Here is a 21779-nt window from a genome sequence, read left to right on the forward strand (position 1 = left end):
TCATTATTTTATAGACCTCTAAGATCACCCCTCAGTCTCCTATGCTCCAGAGAAAAAAGTCCCAGTCGATCCAGCCTCTCCTTATAACTCAATCCAACAAGTCCCAGTAGCATCCTAGTTTAATAATATCCTTTCTATAATAGGGTGACCAGAATTGCACACAGTATTCCAAGTGTGGCTTTGTACAACTTCAACAAGAAACGTTCCAACTCCGGTATTCAACATTCTGACCGATGATAGATAGTCAATATCATTTCCCCAAAGGTAGGGGAGTCTAAAACTAGAGGGCATAGGTTTAAGGTGAGAGGGGAGAGATACAAAAGTGCCCAGAGGGGCAATGTTTTCACCGAGGGTGGTGAATGTCTGGAACAAGCTGCCAGAGGCAGTAGTAGAGGCGGGTACAATTTTGTCTTTTAAAAAGCATTTAGATAGTTACATGGGTAAGATGGGTATAGAGGGATATGGGCCAAATGCGGGCAATTGGGATTAGCCTAGGGGTTTAAAACAAAGGGCGTCATGGACAAGTTGGGCTTAAGGGCCTGTTTCATGCTGTAAACCTCTATGACTCTAGGTTGAAGAGGTGTGAATTGTCTCAAGCCCAGGCAAGTCGTGGGGGTTACAGGTAGTGTGACTACCCAAAGTTCACCTGCATTACTATTATCAAGAAAGTTGAGAATTATGTTTGATTTGCTCTTACCTCCAGAAACTTCAGAGATAGTAGAGCGTCAACAACAATCTCAAGTTGCAAGACAAGACGTGATGGAAAAACAACGCTCATTTCAGCGAGGAGATGGAGTGTTAGTGTGTCATTGTGCCATGATGAGAAATTTCAGCGAGGAGATGGAGTGTTAGTGTGTCATTGTGCCATGATGAGAAATTTCAGCGAGGAGATGGAGTGTTAGTGTGTCATTGTGCCATGGTGAGAAATGGGTTCCAGCCATAGTTGGAGCAAAAACAGATTCAATTTCTTACACCGTTCAAACCGAAGATGAACTATTTGGCAACACCGTGCTGACCAATTGTGAAATGATTTCTCAGATACATCTCCAGGAGCACCAACTTCTTTAGTTCCTGGGTGACAGGAGGGCCCAAATGCGGGGACCCAGGCGCGCGCACCGCCCCAAAGAGACCAGTGTGCGCACAGTCGCACATAGAAACTAGAAGCAGGAGGAGACCATTCGGCCCTTTGAGCTGCTCCGCTACTCATTTTGATCATGGTTGACCATTGAATTCAATATCCTGATCCCCCCCCTTCCCCCCCACATCCCTCGATCCCATTAGCCTCAAGAGCGAAATCTAATTTCTTCCTGAAATCAGACAACGTTTTGGCCTCAACTACTTTCTGTGGGAGTGAATTCCACACATTCACCGCCCTCTGGGTGAAGAAATTTCTCCTCCCCTCAGTTCTAAAAGGTTTACCCCTTATCCTCAAACTCTGACCCCTAGTTCTCGACTCCCTCACCATCGGGAACATTCTTTCTGAATCTACCCTGTCGAACCCTGTTAGAATTTCTATGAGATCCCATCTCACTCTTCTAAACTCCAGTGAATATAATCCTAACCAACTTAGTTTCCCGTCATATGACAGACCTGCCATCCCAGGAATCAACCTGGTAAACCTTTGCTGTGCTCCCTCTATAGCAAGGACATTCTTCCTCAGATAAGGACACCAAAACTGCACACAATACTCCAGGTGTGGCCTCACCAACGCCCTATACAATTGCAGCAAAACATCTCTATCCCTATACTCAAATCCTCTCGCTATGAAGGCCCACGTACCATCTGCCTTCTTTACTGCCTGCTGTACCTGCGCGCTTACTTTCAGTGACTGATGCACAAGGACTCCAAGGTCTCGCTGAGTATCCATCTCTTTCAATTTACACCCATTCAAATAATGTGTTCCTATTATTGCTACTGAAGTGGATAACCTCACATTTATCCACATTATGCTGCATCTGCCATGCGGATACCCACACACTCAGCCTGTCCAAATCACACTGAAACATCTCTGCATCCTCCTCACAGCTCACCCTCCCACCCAACTTTGTATCATCTGCAAATTTGGAGATATTACATTCAGTTCCCTCTTCCAAATCATTAATATATAATGTGAACAGTTGGGGTCCTAGCACAGATCCCTGCGGAACCCCACTAGTCACTGACTACCAATCAGTATAAGACCCAGTTTATGCCAACTCTTTGCTTCCTATCTGCAAACCAGCTTTCAGGAGACTAAAGAAATTTGGCATGTCAGCTACGACTCTCGCCAATTTTTACAGATGCACCATAGAAAGCATTCTTTCTGGTTGTATCGCAGCTTGGTATGGCTCCTGCTCTGCCCAAGACTGCAAGAAACGATAAAGGGTTGTGAATGTAGCCCAATCCATCACACAAACCAGCCTCCCATCCATTGACTCTGTCTACACTTCCCGCTGCCTCGGCAAAGCAGCCAGCATAATCAAGGACCCCACGCACCCCGGACATTCTCTCCTCCACCTTCTTCCGTCGAGAAAAATATACAAAAGGTCTGAAATTGCGTACCAACCGACTCAAAAACAGCTTACACCCGGCTGTCATCAGTGTGGGAGCCATACCAAGCTGTGATACATCCAGAAAGAATGTTTTCTATGGTGCATCTGTAGAGGTTAGTGAGAGTTGTAGCTGACATGTCAAATTTATTTAATGTTACAAAGAGGCTTACATTAACAATGCAGGATAGTGTTAAAGACAAAGAGGAGGGATATAAATTGTCCAGAAAAAGCAGCAAACCCGAGGATTGGGAGAAATTTAAAATCCACAGGGGAGGACAAAGGGTTTAATTCGGAAGAGGAAAATAGAATATGAGTGTAAGCTTGCAGAAAACAGAAAAACTGACTGCAAAAACTTCTATAGATATGTGAAGAGAAAAAGACTGGTGAAGATAAATGGAGGTCCCTTCCAATTAGAATCAGGCAAAGTCATAACGGGGCAACAAAGAGATGGCAGATCAGCTGAACAAATACTTTGGATCTCTCTTCACTGAGGACAAAAAATACCTTCCAGAAATACTCGGGGACGTGGGTCTAGCATGAAGGAGGAACTGAAGGAAATCTTTATTAGTCAGGAAATTGTATTGGGGAAATTGCTGGGATTAAAACCCAATAAGTCCCCAGGACCTGATGCTCTGCATCCCAGAGTACTCAAGGAAGTGGCCCGAGAAAAGTGGATGCATTGGTGATCATTTTCCAGCATTCTGTGGAGTCTGAGTTCCAGTGGACTGGAGGGGAGCTAATGGAACCCCACTTTTTAAAAAAGGAGGGAGAGAAAACAGGGAATTCTAGTCCTGTTAGCCTGACATCGATAGTGGGGAAAATGCTGGAGTTAATTATTAAGGATGTAATAACTGAGTATTTGGAAAGCAGTGACAGGATTGGTCCAAGTCAGCATGGATTCCCTGAAGGGAAATCGTGCTTGACAAATCTTCTGGAATGTTTTGAGGATGTGACCTGTAGAGTGGACAAGGGTGAACCAGTGGATGTTGTGTATCTGGACTTTAAGAGGCTTTTGACAAGGTCCCACACAGGAGATTAGTGAGCAAAATGAAAGCTCGTGGTATTGGGGGTAATGTATTGATGTGGACAGGAAACTGGTTGGCAGACAGGAAGCAGAGAATGGGAATAAACGGGTCCTTTTCAGAGTGGCAGGCAGTGACTAGTGGGGTACCGCAGGGTTCAGCGCTGGGACCCCAGCTATTCAGAATATACAGCAATGAAATGGACGAAGGAATTGAATGTAATATCTCCAAATTTGCAGACGACACTAAGTAGTGTGGGCTGTGAGGAGGATGCTTAGAAAATAGGGGCAGTAGTAGGCCATTCGTCACTTCAAGCCTGCATCACCATTCAATATGGCTGATCACACACTCCCAGTTTCCCACTCCCGCTTTCTCTCCACACCCCAATTCAGGTCGCCACACTACGAGAACGTGGGGATTTGGAGGGAGTACAGAAAAGGTTTACCAGGATGTTGTCTGGTATGGGGGATATTAGTTATGAGGAGAGATTGAATAAACTGGGATTGTTCTCCATGGAAAGACCGAGGCGGAAGGGAAAAGATACAACAATCTGGGGACACGTACCTTGTTCCTGATTTGGGGGATCATATAGTCATAAAACACAGAACATTACAGCACAGGAACAGGCCCTTCGGCCCTCCAAGTCTGCACCGACCATGCTGCTTGACTTAACTAAAACCCTCTATGCTTCCGGGGACCATATCCCTCTATTCCCATCTCATTCATGTACTTGTCAAGATGCCCCTTAAAAGTCACTACCGTATCCGCTTCCACTACCTCCCCGGCAACGAGTTCCAGGCACCCACCACCCTCTGTGTAAAAGATCTGCCTCGTACATCTCCTTTAAACCTTGCCCCTCGCACCTTAAACCTGTGCCCCCGAGTAATTGACTCTTCCACCCTGGGAAAAAGCTTCTGACTATCCACTCTGTCCATGCCTCTCATAATCTTGTAGACTTCTATCAGGTCTCCCCTCAACCTCCGTCGTTCCAGTGAGAACAAACTAAGTTTCTCCAACCTCTCTTCATAGCTAATGCCCTCCGGACAACATCCTGGAGGAGGTGGTTAAGGCGGCGTATGGTGTGCTGGCCTTTATCAATCGAGGGATTGAGCTTAGGAGTCTGGGGATAATGATGCAGCTATATAAGACCCTCGTCAGACCCCACTTGGAGTACTGTGCTCAGTTCTGGTCACCTCATTACAGGAAGGATGTGGAAAAGATTGAAAGGGTGTCGAGGAGATTTACAAGGATGTTGCCTGGATTGAGTGGCATGCCTTAGGAGGATAGGCTGAGGGAGCTCGGTCTTTTCTCCTTGGAGAGACGTAGGATGAGAGGAGACCTAATAGAGGTATATAAGATGTTGAGAAGCATAGATCGGGTGGACTCTCAGAGGCTTTTTCCCAGGGTGGAAATGGCTGCTACGAGAGGACACAGGTTTAAGGTGCTTGGGGGTAGGTACAGGGGAAATGTTAGGAGGAAGTTTTTCACACCGAGGGTGGTGGGCGAGTGGAATCGGCTGCCGTCAGTGGTGGTGGAGGCAAACTCAATAGGGACTTTTAAGAGACTCCTGGATGAGTACATGGGACTTAATAGGATGGAGGGTTATAGGTAGGCCTAAAAGGTAGGGATATGTTCGGCACAACTTGTGGGCCGAAGGGCCTGTTTGTGCTGTAGTTTTTCTATGTTTCCATGAAGGCAAGCATGCCGTATGCCTTCTTGACTACCTTCTCCACCTGCATTGCCACTTTCAGTGACCTGTGTACCTGTACACCCAGATCCCTCTGCCTATCAATACTCCTAAGGGTTCTGCCATTTACTGTATATTTCCTATCTGTATTAGACCTTCCAAAATGCATTACCTCACATTTGTCCGGATTAAACTCCATCTGCCATCTCTCCGCGCAAGTCTCCAACTGATCTATATCCTACTGTATCCTCAGATGGTCCTCATCGCTATCCGCAAATCCACCAACCTTTGTGTCGTCTGCAAACTTACTAATCAATCCAGTTACATTTTCCTCCAAATCATTTATATACATTACAAACAGCAAAAGGTCCCAGCACTGATCCCTGAGGAACACCACTTGTAAGAACTCTAACAACACCAGGTTGAAGTCCAACAGGTGTATTTGGTAGCAAAAGCCACTAGCTTTCGGATCAGGCTGTTCCTTCGTCAGGTGGGTGGGAGTTCTGATCACAAACAGGGCACAAAGACAAACTCAATTTACATGAATAATGATTGGAATGTGAGTCTTTATAGCTGATCAAGTCTTAAAGGTACAGACAATGTGAGTGGAGGGAGCATTAAGCACAGGTTAAAGAGATGTGTACTGTCTCCAGACAGGACAGCCAGTGAGATTCTGCAAGTCCAGGCAAGCTGTGGGGGTTACAGATAGTGTGACATGAACCCAATATCCCGGTTGAGGCCGTCCTCATGTGTGCGGAACTTGGCTATCAGTCTCTGCTCAGCGACTCTGCGCTGTCGTGTGTCGTGAAGGCCGCCTTGGAGAACGCTTACCCGGAGGTCAGGAACTCCCACCCACCTGACGAAGGAACAGCCTGTTCCGAAAGCTAGTGGCTTTTGCTACCAAATAAACCTGTTGGACTTTAACCTGGTGTTGTTAAGACTGCTTACTGTGTTTACCCCAGTCCAACGCCAGCATCTCCACATCATGAACACCACTTGTCACAGCCCTCCATTCAGAAATGCACCCTTCCACTGCTACCCTCTGTCTTCTTTGACCGAGCCAGTTTTGTATCCATCTTGCCAGCTCACCTCTGATCCCATGCGACTTCACCTTCTGCCCTAGTCTTCCATGAGGGACCTTGTCAAAGGCCTTACTGAAGTCCATGTAGACAACATCCACTGCCCTACCCTCATCAATCATCTTTGTCACTCCCTCAAAAAACACGATCAAGTTCGTGAGACTCAACCTCCCCTTCACAAAACCATGTTGCCTCTCGCTAATACGTCCACTTATTTCCAAGTGGGAATAAATCCTGTCTCGAAGAATCCTCTCCAATAATTTCCCTACCACAGATGTAAGGCTCACCGGCCTGTAATTACCTGGATTATTCTTCTACCCTTCTTAAACAAAGGAACAACATTGGCTTTTCTCCAATCCTCTGGGACTTCTGGGGCCTCCCCTGTCACCAGTGAGGATACAAAGAGTCATCGAGGTTTACAGCATGGAAACAGGCCCTTCGGCCCAACTTGTCCATGCCGCCCTTTTTTTAAAAAAAAACCCCTCAGCTAATCCAAATTGCCCGCATTTGGCCCATATCCCTCTATACCCATCGTACCCATTTAACTATCTAAATGTTTTTTAAAAGATAAAATTGTACCCGCCTCTACTACTACCTCTGGAAGCTTGTTCCAGACACTCACCACACTCTGTGAAAAAATTGCCCCTCTGGACATTTTTGTGCATCTCCCCTCTCACCTTAAACCTGTGCCCTCCAGTTTTGGACTCCCCTACCTTTGGGAAAAGATATTGACTATCTACCTTGTCTATGCCCCTCATTATTTTATAGACCTCTATAAGGTCACCCCCTCAGCCTCCTACTCTCCAGAGAAAAAAGTCCCAGTCTATTCAGCCTCTCCTTATAACTCAATCCATCAAGTCCCGGTAGCATCCTAGTAAATCTTTTCTGCACTCTTTCTAGTTTAATAATATCCTTTCTATAATAGGGTGACCAGAATTGCACACAGTATTTCAAGTGTGGCCTTACCAATGTCTTGTACAACTTCAACAAGACGTCCCAACTCCTGTATTCAATGTTCTGACCGATGAAACCAAGCATGCCGAATGCCTTCTTCACCACTCTGTCCACCAGTGACTCCACTTTCAAGGAGCTATGAACATGTACCCCTAGATCTCTTTGTTCTGTAACTCTCCCCAATGTCCTACCATTAATTGAGTAAGTCCTGCCCTGGTTCGATCTACCAAAATGCATCACCTCGCATTTGTCTAAATTAAACTCCATCTGCCATTTGTCAGCCCACTGGCCCAATTGATCAAGATGCCACTGCAATTGGAGATAACTTCCTTCACTGTCCACTATGCCACCAATCTTGGTATCATCTGCAAACTTACTAACTATGCCTCCTATATTCTCATCCAAATCATTAATATAAATGACAAACAACAGTGGGCCCATATGCCTTGTTTCTGATTTTGGGGTGAGGGTCATATACCTTCTTCCTGATTTCCGGGGTCATATATCTTTTTCCTGATTTTTGGGGTGGGGGGGGGGGGGGGGTCATATACCTTGTTCCTAATTGGGGGGGGGGGCTCATATACCTTGTTCCGATTTCAGAGGTCATAAACCTTGTCCCTGATTTTGGGGGGGGTCATATGCCTTGTTCCTGTTTTGGGGGATCAAATACCTTGTTCCTGATTTGGGGGAGGGGATCATATACTTTATTCCTGATTTGGGGGGCCATATACCTTGTTCCTGATTTGCGGTGGGGGTGATATACCTTTTTCCTGATTTGGGGGGGGGGGGGGGGGGGGGGAATCATATACCTTGTCCCTGATTTGGGGAGATCATACACCTTGTTCCTGATTTGGGGGATCATATACTGTGTACAGTTTTGGTCTCCTTACTTGAGAAAGGATATACTGGCACTGGAGAGGGTGCAGAGGAGATTCACTAGGTTGATTCTGGAGTTGAGAGGATTGGCTTACGAGGAGAGACTGAGTAGACTGGGGCTATACTCAGTGGAATTCAGAAGAATGAGAGGAGATCTTATAGAAACATATAAGATTATGAAGGGAATAGATAAGATAGAAGCAGGGAAGTTGTTTCCACTGGCAGGTGAAACTAGAACTAGGGGGCATGGCCTCAAAATAAGGGGGAGCAGATTTAGGACTGAGTTGAGGAGGAACTTCTTCACACAAAGGGTTGTGAATCTGTGGAATTCCCTGCCCAGTGAAGCAGTTGAGGCTACCTCATTGAATGTTTTTAAGGCAAGGATAGATAAATTTTTGAACAGTAAAGGAATTTAGGGTTATGGTGAGCGGGCGGGTAAGTGGAGCTGAGTCCACGAAAAGATCAGCCATGATCTTATTGAATGGCGGGGCAGGCTCGAGGGGCCAGATGGCCTCCTCCTGCTCCTAGTTCTTATATCCTTTTCCAGATTTGGGGGGTCATACACCTTGTTCCTGATTTGGGGATCACTTCCACCTCCCCTCTCTCCAGGGGATCACTTACCTTGTCTTTTATTTTTCTCCATGGTAACTGACCAACCGCAAACTCCACCAACATATAGAAAAGTGACCAGAGGTCATCGTGTCGACCCATCTCCTGCAGATTGGAAATGTGACAAGTGATCATTACCACAGGCTGTAATCACACCCGACCCTCTCCCTCTGACTCTGCCCTAAACCTCTGCCCAGACCAATCAGCTCCCTCTATCACTCTCCACTTCTCCCTTTCATCATTCTCATGTCATCTTGTCCTCTGCAATTTCTATTCTATTCCCTTTTAATGCCAGGCAGCACAGTTGTGCCGTGCCAGTGTTTATGCTCCCTCATCTGCTCCCCTCTTTTTTTAACCACATCCTATCCCTCCCATCCTCACTGTTCACCTCGCTCACTCCCGATGGAAGTGAAACCAAAAGAGAAAATGCTGGAAAATCTCAGCCAGTCTGGCAGCATCTGCAAGGAGAGAAAAGAGCTGACGTTTCGAGTCCAGACGACCCTTTGTCAAAGCTGAGATTTTCCAGTATTTTCTCTTTTGGTTTTAGATTCCAGCATCCGCAGTCCCTATGGTTTTTACCCTACGGAGTGAGTTCCACACACTCATCACTCTCTGGGTAAAGATGTTCCTTCTGAATTCCCAGTTGGATTTCTTGGTGATTATCTCTTATTGACAGCTTCTGGTTTTACTCTTCCCCACAGGAGGAAACATTCTCTCTCTATCTACTCGATTAAAACCATGAATACATAGCTTGCAGTAACTATACATTCCTTCAAATCACAAAGACCCAAAAGTATAGTAAGTTGATCATGGTTAACAATGTTCTGGATTGTATAAGATTAAAGTTGCCAGAAATAGTAAACTGAGGATTGGAATAAAGCAGAGGACCAAGAAACTGAAGAAAGGGAGAACAGGATATAAATCTAAACTAGCAAAAAAAGCGGTAAAAGCTTCCACAGGGATGTAAAAAGAAGCATTTGGCCAAGATAAATATGGGTCCATGACAGGCAAAGTCAGGAGAATTTATAATGGGGAATAGGGAAATGGCAGAGAAGCTAAATGATTACTTTGTGTGTGTTTTAACTGAGGAAGATACAGGAAATCTCCCAGATGTAGGTGAAGGTGACCAAGGATGGAAACAAAACATTGAGGGTTATTCAGTGTTTAGGAAGGACAGGCGGAAAGGTAAAGGTGGTGGAGCTGCATTACTGATTAAAGATGATATTGATACAATATTGAGGAAGGATATTAGCACAGGTGATACCGAATCTGCGTGGGCCGTGTTAAGAAACAACAAGGGGCAAAAAACATTGGTGGGGGTGGTCGGTGAGGGTGGTTTACAGACCCCAAACTGCAGTGGTAATGTTGGGAAAAGCATTGGACTGGAAATCAGAGAAGTGTGTGTTAAAGGAACATCTGTGATTATGGGTAACTTTAATCTGCACAAAGATTGGGAGAGTCAAATTAATCACAGTACAATAGAGGAGGAATTTCTGGAGTGTATACGGGATGGTTTACTGGAGCAATACATTGAGGAACCAACAAGAGAGCAGGACATCCTGGACTGGGTGTTGTGCAATGAGAAAGGATTAGTTGGCAACCTAGCTGTGAGAGAACCCTTGGGGACGAGTGACCATAATACGGTAGAATTCTTTGTCAAGGTGGATAGTGATGGAGCTGATCCTGAAACCAGGGTCCTGAATCTCAGTAAAGGGAACTGTGATGGTCCGAGGCATGAATTGGCCATGATGGACTGGGAAACATCACTGAAAGGAAAGACAGTGGACAGCCAATGGAAGGTATTTAAACATAGACCATGGAACAGTACAGCACGAAACAGGCCCTTCGGCCTTTGATGTTGTGCCAAGCTTTGTCCGAAACCAAGATCAAGCTATCCCACTCCCTATCATTCTAGTGTGCTCCATGTGCCTATCCAATAATCGCTTGAAAGTTCCTAAAGTGTCCGACTCCACTATCACAGCAGGCAGACCATTCCACACCCCAACCACTCTCTGAGTAAAGAACCTACCTCGGACATCCCTCCTATATCTCCCACCATGAACCCTATAGTTATGCCCCCTTGTAATAGCTCCATCCACCCGAGGAAATAGTCTTTGAACGTTCACTCTATCTATCCCCTTCATCATTTTATAAACCTCTATTAAGTCTCCCCTCAGCCTCCTCCGCTCCAGAGAGAACAGCCCTAGCTCCCTCAACCTTTCCTCATAAGACCTACCCTCCAAACCAGGCAGCATCCTGGGAAATCTCCTCTGCACTCTTTCCAGCGCTTCCACATCCTTCCTATAGTGAGGTGACCAGAACTGCACACAATATTCCAAATGTGGTCTCACCAAGGTCCTGTACAGTTGCAGCATAACCCCACGGCTCTTAAACTCAAACCCCCTGTTAATAAAATTTAAAGAATGAATAAGTGAACTCCAGAAGTTGATTATTCCTCATTGGCACAAGAGTGGTAAAGGAATTATGGCCAAAGTTTGGTTTACAAGGGGAATTAGAGATAGTATCAGATTCAAGGAAGAAGCATAAAAATTGTCAAGAAAAAGCGATAGGCCCGAGGATTGAGAGCAATTTAAAATTCAGCAAAGGAGGACCAAAGGATTCATTAACGGGAAAATAGAGTATGAAAGTAAGCTAGCGGGGAACATAAAAACTGACTGTAAAAGTTTCTATATGTAAAGAGAAAAAGATTGACAAAAATGAATGTAGGTTCCCTACAGTCCCAAACGAGAGAATCCATAACGGGGAATAAAGAAATGCCCAACTAAATTCGTACTTTGCTTCAGTCTTCACAAAGGAAGACATGAATAATGTACCAGGAGTGCTGAGAGAAACAAGTTTAGTGAGGAGCTGAAGGAAATCAGCATGAGTAGAGAAATAGTTTTGGGGAAATTGATGGGATTGAAGGTGGATAAATCTCCAGATCCTGATAATCTTCATCCCAGAGCACTTCAGGAAGTGGCCCTGGAAATAGTAGATCCATTGGTGGTTATTTTCCACAATTCTTTGGACTGGTTCCTACAGATTGGAGGGTAGTTAATGTAAGCCCGCTATTTGAAAAGGGAGGTAGAGAGAAAGCAGGGAACTATAGACCAGTGAGCCTAACGTCGGTACTGGGGAAGTTGCTAGAGTCCATTATCAAGGGTTTCATAACTCAGCATTTGGAAGGCAGTGGGATAATCAGACAAAGTCAGCATGGGTTTACAACAGGGAAATCATGCTTGACGAATCTATTGGAATTCTTTGAGGATGTAACTAGTAGAGTTGACCGAGGAGAACCAGTGAATGTGGTTTATTTAGACTCTCAGAAGGCTTTCGACAAGATCTCACATAACAGACTACTGTGTAAAGTTAAAGCACATGGGATTGCTGGGAATGTCTTGAGGTGGATAGAAAGCTGGTTAGCAGATAGGAAGCAAAGAGTTGGTATAAATGTGTCTTTTTCTGATTGGCAGTCAGTGACTAGTGGGGTTCCACAGGGATCTGTGCTCGGACCCCAACTGTTCACATTATATATTAATGATCTGGAAGAGGGAACTGAATGTATTAGCTCCAAATTTGCAGATGATACAAAGTTGGGTGGGAGGGTGAGCTGTGAGGGGGATGCAGAGATGCTTCAGTGTGATTTGGACAGGCTGAGTGTGTGGGTATCTGCATGGCAGATGCAGCATAATGTGGATAAATGTGAGGTTATCCACTTTGGTAGCAATATTAGGAAGACAGATATTCCTTGAATGGGTGTAAATTGAGAGGTGGATACTCAACGAGACCTTGGGTGTCCTTGTGTATGAGTTGCTGAAAGCAAGCGCGCAGGTACAGCAGGCAGTAAAGAGGGCAAATGGTATTTTGGCCTTCATAGCGAGAGGATTTGAGGATAGGGATAGGGATGTTTTGCCGCAACTGTATAGGACGTTGGTGAGGCCACACCTGGAGTATTGTGTGCAGATTTGGTGCCCTTACCGTGGGAAGAATATTATTGCCATAGAGGGAGTGCAGCGAAGGTTCACCAGACTTGTTTTGGGGATGGTGGGACTGTCATGAAGAGATGGGGGAAGCTGGGCCTGTATTCTCTGGAGATGAAGAATGAGAGATGATCTCATTAAAAGGTACACAATACTAAAACGAATAGACAGGGTAAATGCTGACAAGACGTTTCCCTCGGTTGGGGAGGTTAGAACCAGGAAGCATAATTTCAAAATTAGGGGATTCCACAGAGTGGAAATGAGGAGAAATTGCTTTACACAGAGGGTGTGAACGTTTGGAGTTTCCTACCCCAGAGGCTGTGGAAGCTCAGCCATTGAGTATGTTTAAAGCAGACGTTGGCAGATTTGTAAATCCCAATGACAAAGGGATGAAATACCCCATCTGTGACCTAACCAATCTTTTATAAACTTGTACCAAGACCTCTGCTGCTCCGATATTCTCTGCCCCGCCTAATGAAGGCAAGCATTCCGTACGCCTTCTTCAGCACCCTATCTACCTGTGCTGCCACCTTCAGGGATCTATGGACTTGTACACCAAGGTCCCTTTGTTCCTCAATACTCCCTAGGTACCCACTGCTCGTTGTGTACATCCTACCCTTATTAGACCTCCCGAAATGCATCACACTCACACCTATCAGGATTAAATTCCATCTGCCATTGCTCTGCCCAACCTTCAGCTCATTAATATCAGTCTGTAGCCGAAGACAATACCACCAATTTTTGTGTCACCTGCAAATTTACCAATTATACCTTCTATATTCACATCCCATTCATTAATGTATATAACAAACAGCAAGGATCCCAGAACCGATTCCTGTGGTACACCGCTGGTCACAGGCTTCCAATCACAAAAGCAGCCCTCCACCATCACCCTTTGCCTCCGACTAACAAGCCAATTTGGATCCCAATTTGCCTTGGATCCCATGTGCTTTAACCTTTTGGACCAGCCTCCCAGGTGGGACCTTGTCAAAGGCCTTGCTCAAGTCCGCATAAGCCACATCAATCTCTGTGTCAGGATCCCAGCAATCTCCTCCCTTGCCTTCCATAGCAGCCTAAACTGGATTCCTGATTTCCGAGTCTAAATTGTGTCTGCGAATGGTGAACACTGATGCCAGAGTCTCTCCCTGTGTGTGGAACACCATGTCCTACCTGCCAGCACTAAGCCCTACTCTCCCTGCATTGCTGCTTTGGGGATTCAGTCCCTGCTGTGTCTCCTTGCTCCATCCCACTCTACCCAGGAAAGCTTTAACCAGTTCCCTTACTCGGTTTTTATGGGCATTGACTGATGCGTAGCGAACGGTTCCTCGGAATCCAGCCACAGCTCGAGGCTACAAAAACAAAAACAAGAGTCAGTGTGACACGACAAATACAGCAGGCCACCGCCCGGGCCCGCCGCCCAGGTCCTGCCGCGCGCAGGTACAGCAGGCAGCGGAGGCGGCAGATGGTATGTTGGCCTTCATCGCGAGAGGATTTGAGTACAGGGATAGGGATGTTTTGCTGCAATTGTATAGGGCGTTGGTGAGGCCACACCTGGAGGATTGTGTGCAGTTTTAGTGTCCTTATCTGAGGAAGGATGTCCTTGCGATAGAGGGAGCACAGCAAAGGTTTACCAGGCTGATTCCTGGGATAGCGGGACTGTCCTATGAGGAGAGACGAACTCGGTGAGGATTATATTCACTGGAGTTTAGAAGAGTGAGAGGGGATCTCACAGAAACTTATAAAATTCTAACAGGGTTAGACAGGGTAGATTCAGAAAGAATGTTCACAATGGTGGGGGGAGTCCAGAACTAGGGGTCAGAGTTTGAGGATAAGGGGCAAACCTTGACGCCAAAACATTGAGAGATTTCAGGAAGAAATTAGATAGAGCTCTTGGGGCTAAAGGGATATTTTGGGGGGAGGGGGGGGGATCAGGATATTGAAATGAATGGCACAGCAGGCTTGAAAGGCCAAATGGTCTACTACTGCTTTGAGTTTCAATGCAAGGCCACCCCAGGCCACTCCAAGGCATGATCACGTTAGCATTCCCCAACACAAGTCAAAGTAGATGGCCCAGGCTACTGGCCGGCCGGCCGACCCCGGCCGGCCCGAGGTCAACGAGCTGCTTTCCCCAACCTCCGTTCTCTCACAGAGATGAAGTGAGCTGGTGGTGAGCAGACGTTTTGAAACTCTCACCATCTTGTCTTCTCATCTCAAGGTTCCAACACGAGCAAATCACAGCAGACAGGCGAAAATAAAAAGCAAAGGAAAATTAAATCTCAATACAGGGGCCTCCTGTAGGGAGCTCATTATCACTGATCCATTCCAGTCCTTAAATCACCCACACACTCGCCCACCAATCCCTGCTGAGTCTACGGACATTCACCCAATCCCTGCCGAGTGTACGGAAATTATTCCCCAGATCAACCCCCAGTGTGACCCCTGTGCACTGACACTAACCCCAGTGTGACCCCTGTGCACTGACACTAACCCCAGTGTGACCCCTGCGCACTGACACTAACCCCAGTGTGACCCCTGCGCACTGACACTAACCCCAGTGTGACCCCTGCGCACTGACACTAACCCCAGTGTGACCCCTGTGCACTGACACTAACCCCAGTGTGACCCCTGTGCACTGACACTAACCCCAGTGTGACCCCTGCGCACTGACACTAACCCCAGTGTGACCCCTGCGCACTGACACTAACCCCAGTGTGACCCCTGCGCACTGACACTAACCCCAGTGTGACCCCTGCGCACTGACACTAACCCCAGTGTGACCCCTGCGCACTGACACTAACCCCAGTGTGACCCTTGTACACTGACACTAACCCCAGTGTGACCCCTGTGCACTGACACTAACCCCAGTGTGACCCCTGCGCACTGACACTAACCCCAGTGTGACCCCTGTACACTGACACTAACCCCAGTGTGACCCCTGTACACTGACACTAACCCCAGTGTGACCCCTGTACACTGACACTAACCCCCAGTGTGACCCCTGCGCACTGACACTAACCCCCAGTGTGACCCCTGCGCACTGACACTAACCCCAGTGTGACCCCTGTACACTGACTCGCCCCCAGTGTGACCCCTGTACACTGACTCACCCCCAGTGTGACCCCTGTACACTGACTCGCCCCCAGTGTGACCCCTGTACACTGACTCGCCCCCAGTGTGACCCCTGTACACTGACACTAACCCCAGTGTGACCCCTGTACACTGACTCGCCCCCAGTGTGACCCCTGTACACTGACACTAACCCCCAGTGTGACCCCTGTACTGACACTAACCCCAGTGTGACCCCTGTACACTGACTCGCCCCCAGTGTGACCCCTGTACACTGACTCGCCCCCAGTGTGACCCCTGTACACTGACTCGCCCCCAGTGTGACCCCTGTACACTGACACTAACCCCCAGTGTGACCCCTGCGCACTGACACTAACCCCAGTGTGACCCCTGTACACTGACTCGCCCCCAGTGTGACCCCTGTACACTGACACTAACCCCCAGTGTGACCCCTGTACACTGACACTAACCCCCAGTGTGACCCCTGTACACTGACACTAACCCCCAGTGTGACCCCTGTACACTGACACTAACCCCAGTGTGACCCCTGCACACTGACACTAACCCCAGTGTGACCCCTGTACACTGACACTAACCCGTGTGACCCCTGTCCACTGACACTAACCCCAGTGTGACCCCTGTACACTGACACTAACCCCAGTGTGACCCCTGTACACTGACACTAACCCCAGTGTGACCCCTGTACACTGACACTAACCCCAGTGTGACCCCTGCGCACTGACACTAACCCCAGTGTGACCCCTGTACACTGACACTAACCCCAGTGTGACCCCTGTACACTGACACTAACCCCAGTGTGACCCCTGTACACTGACACTAACCCCAGTGTGACCCCTGTACACTGACACTAACCCCAGTGTGACCCCTGTACACTGACACTAACCCCAGTGTGACCCCTGTACACTGACACTAACCCCAGTGTGACCCCTGCGCACTGACACTAACCCCCAGTGTGACCCCTGTATACTGACACTAACTCCCAGTGTGACCCCTGTACACTGACACTAACCCCAGTGTGACCCCTGTACACTGACACTAACCCCAGTGTGACCCCTGTACACTGACTCACCCCAGTGTGACCTCTGTACTGACACTAACCCCAGTGTGACCCCTGTACACTGACTCGCCCGCAGTGTGACCCCTGTACACTGACTCACCCCAGTGTGACCTCTGTACTGACACTAACCCCAGTGTGACCCCTGTACACTGACTCGCCCGCAGTGTGACCCCTGTACACTGACTCACCCCAGTGTGACCTCTGTACTGACACTAACCCCAGTGTGACCCCTGTACACTGACTCGCCCCCAGTGTGACCCCTGTACACTGACACTAACCCCCAGTGTGACCCCTGTACACCGACTCGCCCCCAGTGTGACCCCTGTACACTGACTCGCCCCCAGTGTGACCCCTGTACACTGACCCGCCCCCAGTGTGACCCCTGTACACTGACACTAACCCCCAGTGTGACCCCTGTACTGACACTAACCCCAGTGTGACCCCTGTACACTGACACTAACCCCCAGTGTGACCCCTGTACACTGACACTAACCCCAGTGTGACCCCTGTACACTGACACTAACCCCCAGTGTGACCCCTGTACACTGACACTAACCCCAGTGTGACCCCTGCGCACTGACACTAACCCCAGTGTGACCCCTGTACACTGACTCGCCCCCAGTGTGACCCCTGTACACTGACACTAACCCCCAGTGTGACCCCTGTACTGACACTTACCCCAGTGTGACCCCTGTACACTGACACTAACCCCCAGTGTGACCCCTGTACACTGACACTAACCCCCAGTGTGACCCCTGTACACTGACACTAACCCCAGTGTGACCCCTGTACACTGACACTAACCCCAGTGTGACCCCTGTACACTGACACTAACCCCCAGTGTGACCCCTGTACACTGACTCACCCCAGTGTGACCTCTGTACTGACACTAACCCCAGTGTGACCCCTGTACACTGACTCGCCCCCAGTGTGACCCCTGTACACTGACTCGCCCCCAGTGTGACCCCTGTACACTGACTCGCCCCCAGTGTGACCCCTGTACACTGACTCGCCCCCAGTGTGACCCCTGTACACTGACACTAACCCCCAGTGTGACCCCTGTACACTGACTCGCCCCCAGTGTGACCCCTGTACACTGACTCGCCCCCAGTGTGACCCCTGTACACTGACTCGCCCCCAGTGTGACCCCTGTACACTGACACTAACCCCAGTGTGACCCCTGTACACTGACTCGCCCGCAGTGTGACCCCTGTACACTGACCCGCCCCCAGTGTGACCCCTGTACACTGACTCGCCCCCAGTGTGACCCCTGTACACTGACTCGCCCCCAGTGTGACCCCTGTACACTGACTCGCCCCCAGTGTGACCCCTGTACACTGACTCGCCCCCAGTGTGACCCCTGTCCACTGACTCGCCCCCAGTGTGACCCCTGTACACTGACTCGCCCCCAGTGTGACCCCTGTACACTGACCCGCCCCCAGTGTGACCCCTGTACACTGACTCGCCCCCAGTGTGACCCCTGTACACTGACTCGCCTGCAGTGTGACCCCTGTACACTGACTCGCCCCCAGTGTGACCCCTGTACACTGACTCGCCCCCAGTGTGACCCCTGTACACTGACACTAACCCCCAGTGTGACCCCTGTACACTGACTCGCCCCCAGTGTGACCCCTGTACACTGACTCGCCCCCAGTGTGACCCCTGTACACTGACCCGCCCCCAGTGTGACCATGACCCTTTAGGCTATACCTCTTACGGGTAATACCTTTTTGGGAGACCCCTGTCTAATAAAATATCACAAAAAAACAGAAACTGAACAAATGGAGGACTCACAACTCTGTTTAACTTTGTGTAATGATGAGAGCATGCAGGGGCAGGAGTTCTGATCACCAAACATAAGCTTCAGGATGGAACACAAGAATGAGGAATCCAAAACAAACTGAAAAACAAAAGCAGAAACAAGCAGCTAAATCCAACCAGACAGTACCCCGGAGCTCGCCCCACCCAGCAGCCCCACCCAGCAGCCCCACCCTCGCAGCAAACCTTCCCTCAGCACTGACCCTCTGACAGTGCAGCACTCCCTCAGCACTGACCCTCTGACAGTGCGGCGCTCCCTCAGTACTGACCCTCTGACAGTGCGGCACTCCCTCAGTACTGACCCTCTGACAGTGCGGCACTCCCTCAGTACTGACCCTCTGACAGTGCAGCACTCCCTCAGTACTGACCCTCTGACAGTGCGGCACTCCCTCAGTACTGACCCTCTGACAGTGCGGCGCTCCCTCAGTACTGACCCTCTGACAGTGCAGCACTCCCTCAGTACTGACCCTCTGACAGTGCGGCACTCCCTCAGTACTGACCCTCTGACAGTGCAGCACTCCCTCAGTACTGACCCTCTGACAGTGCGGCACTCCCTCAGTACTGACCCTCTGACAGTGCGGCACTCCCTCAGCACTGACCCTCTGACAGTGCGGCACTCCCTCAGCACTGACCCTCTGACAATGCGGCACTCCCTCAGTACTGACCCTCTGACAGTGCGGCACTCCCTCAGCACTGACCCTCTGACAGTGCAGCACTCCCTCAGCACTGACCCTCTGACAATGCGGCACTCCCTCAGTACTGACCCTCTGACAGTGCAGCACTCCCTCAGTACTGACCCTCTGACAGAGCGGCACTCCCTCAGCACTGACCCTCTGACAATGCGGCACTCCCTCAGTACTGACCCTCTGACAGTGCAGCACTCCCTCAGCACTGACCCTCTGACAGTGCAGCACTCCCTCAGTACTGACCCTCTGACAGTGCGGCACTCCCTCAGCACTGACCCTCTGACAGTGCAGCACTCCCTCAGTACTGACCCTCTGACAGAGCGGCACTCCCTCAGCACTGACCTTCTGACAATGCGGCACTCCCTCAGTACTGACCCTCTGACAGTGCAGCACTCCCTCAGCACTGACCCTCTGACAGTGCAGCACTCCCTCAGTACTGACCCTCTGACAGTGCAGCACTCCCTCAGCACTGACCCTCTGACAATGCGGCACTCCCTCAGTACTGACCCTCTGACAGTGCAGCACTCCCTCAGTACAGACCCTCTGACAGAGCGGCACTCCCTCAGCACTGACCCTCTGACAATGCGGCACTCCCTCAGTACTGACCCTCTGACAGTGCAGCACTCCCTCAGCACTGACCCTCTGACAGTGCGGCACTCCCTCAGTACTGACCCTCTGACAGTGCAGCACTCCCTCAGCACTGACCCTCTGACAGTGTGGCACTCCCTCAGCACTGACCCTCTGACAGTGTGGCACTCCCTCAGTACTGACCCTCTGACAGTGCTGCACTCCCTCAGCACTGACCCTCTGACAGAGCGGTGTGGCCTCAGGCTGGGAGGACACTGCAGGCTATGTCAGAAAGTGCCGAGCGAGCACAAATAGGAGGATGTGGCAGACAGCCGTGTCCAAGAGATGCTCAGGTTCCAGGACTTTCCTTCGGCTCGAGGTTGTCATTGAGGCAGCCAGAGGGCACACAGGACAGGAAGCAAAATCAATGGAGTGTGACTGGCACAGCACCGAGTGCAGCACAGACAGTCCAAGAGGCAGTCAGCTCCTCACGTCATTACAACACGACAGCGAAACCAACTCCACAGGGAGTCCTGCTGCCCTGCTCAATATTAACAACTATTCAACTTCACACAAAACCAGGGAGCCAGAAACATGTAACAGCTCAAAAACTGACTCTCACTGGGGTACGGGTCCCACACACACTGACTCTCACTGGGGTACGGGTCCCACACACACTGACTCTCACTGGGGTACGGGTCCCACACACACTGACTCTCACTGGGGTACGGGTTCCACACACACTGACTCTCACTGGGGTACGGGTCCCACACACACTGACTCTCACTGGGATACGGGTCCCACACACACTGACTCTCACTGGGATACGGGTTCCACACACACTGACTCTCACTGGGATACGGGTCCCACACACACTGACTCTCACTGGGGTATGGGTCCCACACACACTGACTCTCACTGGGATACGGGTCCCACACACACTGACTCTCACTGGGGTACGGGTTCCACACACACTGACTCTCACTGGGGTACGGGTCCCACACACACTGACTCTCACTGGGGTACGGGTCCCACACACTGACTCTCACTGGGGTACGGGTTCCACACACACTGACTCTCACTGGGGTACGGGTCCCACACACACTGACTCTCACTGGGGTACGGGTCACACACACACTGCCTGTCACTGGGGTACGGGTCCCACACACACTGACTCTCACTGGGGTACGGGTCCCACACACACTGACTCTCACTGGGGTACGGGTCCCACACACACTGACTCTCACTGGGGTACGGGTCCCACACACACTGACTCTCACTGGGATACGGGTCCCACACACACTGACTCTCACTGGGATACGGGTTCCACACACACTGACTCTCACTGGGGTATGGGTCCCACACACACTGACTCTCACTGGGATACGGGTCCCACACACACTGACTCTCACTGGGGTACGGGTTCCACACACACTGACTCTCACTGGGGTACGGGTTCCACACACACTGACTCTCACTGGGGTACGGGTTCCACACACACTGACTCTCACTGGGGTACGGGTTCCACACACACTGACTCTCACTGGGGTACGGGTCCCACACACACTGACATTCACTGGGGTACGGGTTCCACACACACTGACTCTCACTGGGGTACTGATCTGTAGTTCTTGCCTGCGTCCCTCCAAGATCCCTGTGTGCAGTTACTCACCGGCCGCACCTCTCCATTCGTGTTGGTGTACTGTCGAGCCAGACCAAAGTCCAACATGTAGCACTTCCTGTAGGTGGACGGTAGACGACCCATTGCAAAGTTTGACTGTTGGGTGTAGGGAGTGGGTGTGGGGTTGAGGGGTGGGTAGAGGGAG

At 49.7% G+C, this 21779-nt stretch overlaps 1 protein-coding gene across 1 annotated transcript in view; it reads right to left on the reverse strand.

Annotated features, from left to right (window-relative positions):
* LOC144486247 (tau-tubulin kinase 1-like) overlaps positions 1–21779 on the reverse strand; it is a 354268-nt gene that overhangs the window by 229569 nt on the left and 102920 nt on the right. The window contains exons 5-7 of the mRNA XM_078204315.1: positions 21626–21730; positions 14022–14087; positions 8771–8863 (exon numbers count right to left, since the gene is read on the reverse strand). Coding sequence (XP_078060441.1) covers positions 8771–8863; positions 14022–14087; positions 21626–21730 — 264 coding nt within the window. The remainder of the gene's footprint in view (positions 1–8770; positions 8864–14021; positions 14088–21625; positions 21731–21779) is intronic.

The sequence above is a fragment of the Mustelus asterias genome, unplaced genomic scaffold (assembly GCF_964213995.1).
Source record: "Mustelus asterias unplaced genomic scaffold, sMusAst1.hap1.1 HAP1_SCAFFOLD_307, whole genome shotgun sequence".
Classification (NCBI taxonomy): domain Eukaryota; kingdom Metazoa; phylum Chordata; class Chondrichthyes; order Carcharhiniformes; family Triakidae; genus Mustelus; species Mustelus asterias.